The sequence below is a fragment of the Trachurus japonicus genome, chromosome 13 (assembly GCF_045865225.1).
Source record: "Trachurus japonicus isolate A0001 chromosome 13, Traja_1.0".
Classification (NCBI taxonomy): Eukaryota; Metazoa; Chordata; class Actinopteri; order Carangiformes; family Carangidae; genus Trachurus; species Trachurus japonicus.
This window is the reverse complement of record NC_140919.1, coordinates 21,246,493-21,256,755: the sequence shown is the minus strand read 5'-3', so window position 1 is coordinate 21,256,755 and position 10,263 is coordinate 21,246,493. Positions and strand designations below refer to the sequence as shown.

General features: G+C 40.9%; 1 protein-coding gene and 1 pseudogene across 1 annotated transcript; one reads left to right on the top strand and one right to left on the bottom strand.

Moving 5' to 3' along the window:
• The first annotated feature begins 5,393 nt into the window (after positions 1-5,393).
• Positions 5,394-7,333, top strand: LOC146975917 (uncharacterized). Its single transcript, XM_085796669.1, has 2 exons — positions 5,394-5,548; positions 6,370-7,333. The coding sequence occupies exons 1-2, from the start codon at positions 5,421-5,423 to the stop codon at positions 7,331-7,333; spliced, it is 1,092 nt and encodes a 363-aa protein (XP_085652795.1). The 5' UTR covers positions 5,394-5,420.
• Positions 7,334-7,969: 636 nt separating this feature from the next.
• On the bottom strand, positions 7,970-10,160 carry LOC146975916 (uncharacterized; annotated as a pseudogene).
• Positions 10,161-10,263: the final 103 nt, after the last annotated feature.

Genomic DNA, 10,263 nt, shown 5'->3' with positions numbered 1-10,263 from the left:
TGGCCTGAGAATCACAGAGGTTACCACGGCGATAGGGGCCCCGCAGGCTGAGACAGACAGAAACGTGGAGAAAAAGAGCGATTTTCTGCCTCTGCACCGGTCTCACATTTAGGCTTACTGTGACAAAACGGTAACTCCTATCAGAACAAAACACAGATCACGTTGCTCTAAAGACTTCCTGAAAAATTTGGTACGATTTGGTGTTTCGACAGTAAATATTTTGGAGAGGATGGCAGTTTTAAAACATCAGTCCGTTCTGCTTCTCTCAGAAAATATTTGTATTGGAGTCAATGAGGAGCAGAGACAGACGTGGCCGCACTCAGAGGCTTATTCTGTAAATTCTGTAAGTCTCTCTGATATTTTGAGCACATGACATGAGAGATAACAAGTTTGTCTTACAAATTCTGAAAAAACTATGTGTGTAGAGTGTAAATTGTGGCCGGGCTCAGTGTGGAAAGAGAAAAAATCTGGAGTTTTTCTGGCATCTCTCCCACTCTAACCGATGATGTCACGCACTCTGACACGAACATTCCGTGCAATACACAACCATTATAATCTCATAATTTATAAAGTTTAAATGAAGTCTCTAGGTGAAAGTATGCCTGAGCAGTAGACGTTTGTTAAACTCCAATGATTGGTCTTTTTCGCTCTTGTTTTTTCGCCCGTCCCATTGACTTCAATGCAAATTTTTGCGTAGTTTTTCACGACTTACGTCGCGAAAAATTCATAAACTGTTGAGAAAAGTAATAGCACCCCGATCCCGATCGAACCGCACGTTTTGATATATAATTTGTAGCTAGTAGCGAATCGAAAATCGTCCGGAAGATGAAAAATAATAATATTATGGAAGAAAAAATCCACACAATAACAGTAGTGCCCGGTGCGATGGCCCGTGGCCCTAATAATAGCAGTGCCTTTGGCTTGAATGTGCTCTCTAAAAGATACAGCTTACAGGCACTGGGAGCATCAAGGGTTCCATGAGTGAAGTTCCCCTGTGTCATACAGAAGAAAGGTGAATTGCAGCGACTGATTATCAGCAGTCTTGCATGCTCGATCTTACATTGCTAACACCTTTGCCTCAGAACTTCTGATCATCAAACACAGCGTCTGGTGTGTGAGGTTATTTCTTTCAATCCCAGACTTCTTTTCAAGTCCGGAAGAGTTCAGCGGCCATGGCGATCTGCTAGCCCTCCGAATTGCTGTGTGACTAAAATATGGCTGCTATTGTGTCCTCTCACACACTCCCTTTCATTGCCTATGACCATGTGTGTGTGTGTGTGTGTGTGAGACTCCTTTCACTCATCTGGAAGCAGCTTACTCCTCTGAGCTGCTCTGCTGGCTGCAATCCCAACCAAACCAAAGCTCTCTCTCTTACGGTGTCTCTCTCCCTCTCTAACCCCAAATCAAAACTGTCCCGTCTTTCAATCTTTACTCTCCATCCAGCTTTGTGACTCTATCTTTCATTTCATTTTTCTTTCATTTGAGTCTTCTTTCGTTTCACTCTAGTCCGTTTTCAAAGTTATTTGAAAACATTACTTTTCCCCCCTCTAGTTCAGCCCTCTCTCCTCCTTTCTGAAACCTGTTTATATAAGGTTAATCTGCCTTTGACAAAAGGATGCCCCTCTGCTTCTTTGGGCGTCTTGGAGAAGCACTTTGAAAAATGTGTGGAAAGGATTAAGGTAAGACCTGCAGCCATGACTAGCTCTTTCTATCTCTCTATATTCAACTTGAGCCCCAAAACACAGACAAACCTATGCACACACACACACACACACACACACACACACACACACACACACACACACACACACACACACACACACACACACACACACACACACACACACACACACACACACACACACACACACACACACACACACCACCCTCCCTTTCTCTGCATTCTTCTTAAGAAAACTCACTCAGTGAAACTCAAAGATTCACACAACAAAACTTTTTACAACTACGTGTTTCTGGAAGTTACATGTACTATGTCATGTTTACTGCATTTGGTGTGTGTTAAATGGAGTGTGTCAACTCCATATTTGACACTGTTTTTTCAAAAGACAGAGTCTGGCACTAAATCTTGAACTTTGCACGGACTAAAGGTTCAAAAACTAAAACCAGCAATATGAGATGTATACGTTTTACTGGCCTTGCTCTCAAACAGCAAAGGACTAAATGTAAAATTGTTAGAAATTAAGTTTTTATACATATTGCCGGTGGAGCAGTAATGCTGAAGTTGGAAGAAAAGTTACAATGCAAACTTTTGAGACTGAGGCCTCATAATAATAAGTTATAAGGGCATTTTATCTGCAAGAACAGATCGCTGTTGAGTTTTTCAAATGTACGTTTTGCCCAGCACAGACAGAACTCCACTTATCAGCATTACACTGGTGGCAACAGAAGTCTCTAAGTCTAAAAACTTAACACATAATAAAAACAAATCCATCTGCATGATGATGTGGAGGAAGTGAGAAAATACCTATTTTGTGAGGGCAAACTGACCTTTTAAATGGATCGTGAGACCTACTTTAGGATTGTTTGTTTGCTCTGTTGTTAAATGTCAAAATGCATTTGAGAGCAATTATATTTTTAATTCACCAGTGCTCTGTTTTCAAACTGTTTGGTAACAATTTGGAAAAGAGGAGAAGTCCTAAAACCTGTTGGTTTGTGTTGCAGCAGGGGGAAAGTGTTGCATTGGAATAACTGTAAATTGGTTCATGTTGAGAGTCTGGGTGTGGCCTGCTGTTTCTTTATCTGTGCTATACTGCTGCTTTGGCTTCTTTCTCAGTGAAGCTACTGAAGATGATGCCAAATGAATCCTAGAGTTTGTTGGCAAATGTTTGAACTGCACTAATCAGAGCGCAGATCAAATGCTTTCCAGCCCCCGAGCATAGAGTGGAAGTGGAGCTTGGCAAGTGATGCTGCACATCTTCATCATCATCATCTCTTGGATCCAAATTGACTAAAACTAACAACAATAACCACAATGCAACACCACAAAGAAGTCCGTCACCCCAAAGTTTGAACTCAGCAGCATCATAAGCATGTACATAAAATGGAAATAGCAAAGAGCATAAAAGGGCCAGCTATTAGCTAAAAATAGTTGATGATATGATGTTGATACTGTGTGTTTCAAAACATGCATTCAGGCAGCTTACCAATTTCAAGTTAGCCAACCATGGTTGTGTATTCATGTATATTATGCAGCTACAGAAATTCAACATGAGCGTGAGGATGTGTGCATGTCTGTGTGTGTGTGTTGTTTTTAATGAGAAAATACAATATATACGGACGGAATAGGGATAGTAATAGTGTCATTATTTTCTGATTTGTTGAGTGAGTAAACAAGCTGGAAGGAAAACAACATTGCAGCATACAAAAAAAGAAGAAAAAAACTCTGCTGCATTCATACATTTGTCAACTAAAGGTGCCACAATAGCACACTAGATTGTTTCGACCCAATTTTACACTGCACCTAACGTCGTATTTCAGGAGCAACACATCTAATTCAGACAGTGTATGGTCTGATTTTATCAGCTAGCTAGTTAGTATAGATCTGGATCACACTTCCTGTCCTCTCACAGTGAGTCCGTCAGACAGATTGCTTTCCTCCTCACCGCCTCTGCCCCTCGTCTTTGTACACCAGCTGTAGCTATATAGATTCTCAAACCTGCCTTCAATAGTGGATGGGTCAGTGACAAATAAGTGTTGGCAAGATGAGCAATTGAGAAATATCTTTAAAGAAATTGTTTTAAAAGCATGCAAAAGATTTTTTCAAATGTACCTTGTGTTTATGTTGGTTTTATGTCTTTTGAGATGATATTTGCATCATTTTTTAACAACAGTAAAACTGAATGCCCCTGAAAATGTCAAATGGTGTAACCACAAAAGAATGATACATATTAAATATCTTAAGTGTATTAAATATACTTTATTTTGAAAACATTAGATTGAAACAGATAATTTTTCTGCATTTCTATACTTAAAATGTTGTGCACTGTGGCATTACTGAGCAGCACTGTTTTCTAAATAATGTTTGACGAATTTAACATTTGTTAAAAAAACAAAACAAAACAAAAACATATTGAATTGCAAAAGTGTATTACATTTATTCAAAATTTGACTCCAGATTTATTTTCCCACAGAATTTTATGAAAAAATACGGGTTGCTGTTTGACACTGCTTGACACTGGGTCGCATCAACTGGTGTAACCAGTATTTTTCATACAAATATGCTAAACTGCCTGGCCACATCTAACACCTTTGTTTGTTGAAGAAATGGACACTGAAAATCAAATATGATGGTCAACAAGGTTAAGTGAACTTGTTTTTTTTTTTGTTATTTTAGTTTGGAAAAAAGGAACATCTGACAATAATGGAAATACATTCTTCTTACTGTACAGTAAATTGTTTGCAGAAAAAATCATAAAGGGGTATTTCGGATCTTTTGACATGAAGCTGTACAACATCCCTATTAGCAATGTCGTGCATCAACAGTGACTTTTCCCCTACTTTTGGTGTTGACAAATGTAGCTTGGCTAGTTGGCTGTGATCACAAAAATAAAGCGTTTTACTTCTTGAAAAAATATGCGTTCAGAAGACTAATACAGTTCCATCATAAATCCGTTGTCCACGAAAAAGTCAGACCTCCCAATCACTAGGCGGAGCTATTTTCTCTCCCTTGATATCACTGCACGCTGCAGCCTGTCGACAACTGTGCACGTTTCCATCACCTGTTCACAGTGTTTACATGCTCTGATGATGACTGCTCACCACAGCTAGAGTGATAAACATCCTATTTTTAACACTAGAACCGCCAACATTCCAAGTACTCCTAGAACCGCCAAGAGGTCATTTTGACCTCCATTCATTCTAATGCAAAATGGTAAATGGACTGCATTTATATAGCCATATACATTATATAGCCAGCCAGACACACAACTCAAAACACTTTATAGTAATGCTTCACATTCATATACATACACATACATTACAAAAAATAACAATAGTCGTTGCTAGGCAACCAATATAGACGACTCTTTATTTTTCAATTTTTCGAACAGTGTGTGTATATAAAAATGTATAAAATTGTTACAAATTTCTGAATTCATGTCCATTTCTCATGAGAGGAAGGGACTGTCATTGTTATGTTCAATGTTTATGAGTAATGTTCATTTGTTATCTGTTTGACACTGTGTTTAACTATTTGACAACTTTCTAATATCTGAACTCGTGTTGTGTTGTGGGATGAGGTCAAAATGACTAACTAAATAAATAACTAACTATCTATCTAATGCTGCATTCCATTTACCTCGGAAGTCGGAAGTCGGAGCTGGGAATGACGTCACACCCGAGTTTTCAGCGTTTCAGTCGGGAAAAAGTAGCCAACGGCCCAAAACGGAAGAGGAAACAAGATGGCAACATCAAAGAAAGTTATTGTCGCGCTTGCCTTGTCCGAATATAAACGACTTCTGGACAAATATACGGTCCTTCTGCAACCTGCAAACACGGTGGATGAGGAGGAAACACAAAGGCGCAGAAGGTATCATATTTTTTCTTTTTCTTTCTTTCTACATATTTCATTGTTTAGCTACAAAAGTAGCCTATCGAACGCCGTTTGATCGGTCAATAGTAAATAACGGGCGAGTGCTCTTAACAACTGCAATTTTATAAATTATATGTAGATTTAAATCGATTTTTCTCAATGTAATATCAGCAGTTGTCTGTAAAATATGCAGGATCGTTTTCAATGGGATTTGTTCTGTGAAATGTAAACAAACAAAGCCGACAGATGTAGCGGATCTCTGTTTAAAACGTTGGTGCAGCCAGCAAGGGAGAGAGGAGGTGAAAAGAGACAATGTAGAAGAGTTTGAAAGTCGCCTCTAACTTCATGAACACAGCTCAAACAGACCCGCTGCTTCAGCACAGTGACGCTTTGATAAATACAGCGGATCCGCGCTGGTTTACAGTAGCCTATCCTCCTGTATCTATCAGCCGGTCGCTACCGGAGCTTAATTTAAAAAAAAAAAAAAGCGCTCGGTGCAGCGGAGTTTACTCTACTACAGCTGATCAACTGACATGTGGTCAAGACGTAGCTACAGACCTGCAGTCACAGGTGCATTTCATTTTTATAGGACTTCAACCTCAAAGCTGTCTGTCCTCAGACTGTCCTGACCTGTCCCTAAACATCACACAGGGACAACATGATTGATTGATTGATTGATTGTGTTAAAGATTTCAAATAAATCTACTGATAAAAGGAAGTAAAAGCTGCTCATATTATTGTGAAATGATACAGTGATGCTATAAGAACTGTAAAATGTGTCATGGTCTTTACTAAAACACGTTTTGTCTCTCACCTAGAATATTGACTGTGCTGCAGCCTACACAGCGAATTATATTGAAGACTGGAACAGAGTGGGAGATGATGCTGAATATGGATGATCACACCTTTTCACGTCATTTCCGTGTCACAAAGCCCCAGTTTGAATATGTCATGATGAAGCTGCAGGACAACGGTATTCAAAAACCACACAGTCAAGGTCTCCTGCCAGTTCCTGCAACAAAGAAGGTGCTGATGTTCTTGTGGTACATGGCCAACCAAAACAGCTTCCGTGAGATGTCTGATAAATTTGATGTGTCACAGTCCACAGCACACAGGATCATCCTACAAGCGCTCAACATCATGTGCACAGTAGGATCATCCTTTATATCCTGGCCAAATACCTGTGAGAAAGCAGCGTCTGCTGCTGCTTTCCACCGCCTCTGTGGTCTCAATGGTGTCATTGGTGCTATTGATGGGTGCCACATCAGGGTGCAAAGACCACCAATAAGAGGAGGAGACTATATGAATCGAAAGTCTTTTTATTCTGTCCTCCTTCAGGGAATTGTGGATGAAAGGGGGCGATTCATTGACATTTTCGCTGGACCACCGGGGAAGGTCCATGATGCCAGGATGTTGAGGGCCTCTGACTTTTACACCACATGGCAGGAGAAGATGGGTGAGAACAGCTTGCTGGGAGACAGTGCATACATCGGGCAGGCATTCCCCTTTGTAATCACGCCTAAGCGTGACAACGGGGCTCTAACTGAGGCCAACGAGCTACAGAACTCCAGGATCAGCCGTGGGAGGGTGGTTGTAGAGCAAGCATTTGGAAGAATGAAGTGCAAGTGGAGGCGCCTACGAGATCTGCAAAACACCCGGATCGATGCAGTGGTCATGATCGTAACGGCTGCTTGTTTTCTGCACAATATGTGCATTGGTGCCTCAGAAATCTGCCAGAAACACCCAAATGGATGCCCAAGACAGGCAGATGAAAACGAGTAACACTGCAAATTTCATGAGTTCAAGTTGTAAATATTGTAAATAGGTGTTTTAGATGTGTTTTGAACTTCTTATCCCGCCAGTAAATAAGTGTTTTACACAACTGACTGTCTCTTCCCTTTAATTATGATTATGTATTACTATTATTTACTTCTTCCCTTTAATTATGATTATGTATTACTATTATTTACTGCAATAACAACATGCCAGGCAGAAATTTAAAACAATTAAATACATTTAATACAACATTCAATACATTACAAATTCAATAACATATATCAGGGGTGTCAAACATGCGGCCCGTGGGCCAGAACCGGCCCTGCAGAGGGTCCAATCTGGCCCTCACGATGAATTTGTCAAGTGTGAAAATTTGAAATTGCACATATTTTTATCAAGAAATTTCAGGTGGTTCATAATATGTTTTGTAAAGGGATAGTTCAGTAACTGTAAACATTTTATTAATGTACTAAAACAGAGGAAAATCTAAAGTTTTAAAATATATTTAAAGGTTATTACGCTATTATTTTACAGGTACAAGGCCACTTGAGATTAAATTGTGCTGTTTGTGGCCCCTGAACTAAATTGAGTTTGACATCCCTGACATATATAATAATATATAAATATTCAATTTCAAATCAATCACATTTTTTCCAAAAATCGAGCCATCAGGCCCTCAAACCCCTGCTGGGCTGACTGGAGCTGAGCCAGTAGCTCCTTGTGGCACCTCTGTGCCTCCTCATGTCGCCTCTGGCTGGCTTCCTCTGACTCCCGGAGGTACTGGAGGACGTCATCTTGCTCCCGCCGACGTTTATGAGGTCGTGTGTGTTGGTGCTGTGTGGGTGTGGGTGTGGGTGTGCGTGCAGGAAGCAGCCTCTGCTGGAGGTGCCGTGACGGCCGAAGGTCCAAGCACCTCTGGTCTTCTGACATCGATCCCCGCTGCTGTGCCAACCACAGGGAAAACAACATCATGCTGCCCAGCCAGAAGGTCATCCATTTCATCGTAAAACTGAAAGCGGATGGTTCCTTTCCCCGTGGACTTGTTGTTGTCCTTAATTTTTTTATATGCGTCAATTAGGGTATTCCATTTCCTGGCCACTTTCTCAGGACAAAACAACTCCGAATACTGAATGGAGAGCTTCTCCGCCGTCTCCTTCCAGAGGTTCTTCTTATTGCACCTTGCCGATTTCAGCCGAGAGTTCAGCTCCTTGAGACTCTTTGGGAGGCCTTCAGATTCTGCTGCAAGTTGTTGCCGCATCAGGTCAATGAGGAACAGTGTTTGTTCCCTATTGAAGCTTTCGTTGGCAGGCAGGGCAGGGGATGGTGATTGGCTGAGAGGGGCAGCATTCTCCTTGGAGCTCTCTACAATACACATATGAGTAATAGGCTGTCAAACATTGTATCATAGACATAACTGTTGTTTTATTATTATTATTATTATTATTATTATTATTATTATTATTATTATGTTATCTAACCTGCTGTGGTGGTGTGACTGTCCTCAATCACCACCAGGTTCGCCACAGTGGTGCAGTCCATGTCAGTGTAATAGATGGTGAAATCGTGCGCTTTCTGGAACAAAGGTCCAGGAAAGGGTGTGCTCCTGTCTGGGTCCATGAATAAATCAGCGTTGTTGTCCACATAGACTGGGGGGAAAAAAAACAAAATGAAAAAAAAGGTTTAGGCTACATCACAGCCATTTCCCTCATAAATATTTTACATGGTAAATATTTTGCAACAAAACTTTTTTTTGTTATATCCTGAGTAGATATGCACACTTTTTTTTTTTTAAAGTATATTTTTTGGGCTTTTTTATGCCTTTATAGATAGTACAGTTGAGACAGACAGGAAATGGGGAGGCAGAGAGAGGGGGGATGACATGCAGCAAATGGCGCCCGACGCGGGACTCGAACCGGGGCCGACCGCAGCGAGGACTGTGCCTCTATACATGGGGCGCCCGCTCTAACCACTACGCCACGCGACGCCCCTAGATATGCACACTTTTAAGACGATAAACGAACGTCTACATGTAATTCACCTGTAAGGATGGTGCCGAAAAAAAAAGGACGCACTGCGCTCCCTCTCGAGCTCACTGGTAAATCAACAGCTGACTGAGCTCAGCTGTTAGAGTAGCTGTAGCCTGGTGTTTGGCTGTACGCTACCTTGTATTAAAATAGTTAATTATGTGAACAACTAAGGCTGTTTACCTGCGCTCTCTCTCTCTCTCTCTCTCTCTCTCTCTCTCTCTCTGTGTGTGCGTGTGTGTTTTCTAACGCCAAAGCAACAGCCTACACCATCGATCATCCTCTCAATCACCAATGACGGCGGCTTGTCCCTATCACAAGCCGTCACCAACATTTTAATGGTTTGGTGGTTAACGGCTATTAAATATGGTTATACGTCTTTTGTTTTTTTTTAACAGTCTATGGTTAACGGACGCCCGTTAAGGCTCGGTAACCGATTACCGTTTTAGCCATCGGTAAAAAAACAAAAACAATCAGAGAATATATTTGTGCATCTATAATCCAGAGGTCATTCACTAGCCTACATCATAGGCTACCATTTATAACTCTTCTCCGCATTGAAAAAACATAGATAAAAAAAAACACCGGCTGAAACTACCAGGCTAACGGTTAGCCGTTGTTAGCACGGTCTGCTTTATAGTTCGCTATACACATGAAAAATGTAAATTACAATGTGACAGTATTTCGATATATATACATCTAACAATACAATGTATACGGCTGACTATTGTGACAACAAATAGTAAAAAAGGTGAAATAATAGGATATTACAGGAGCTTCTACTTACTGTTTACAACCGGGGCAGCCATCTTTAAATGTCAACTCGGGGGTTGTGTTGAATGTCCGACTTTCCGAGTCGGAAATCCGACTTCGAGGTGCGTTCCAGTTGAAAGTTCCAACTCGGAGCTCGAA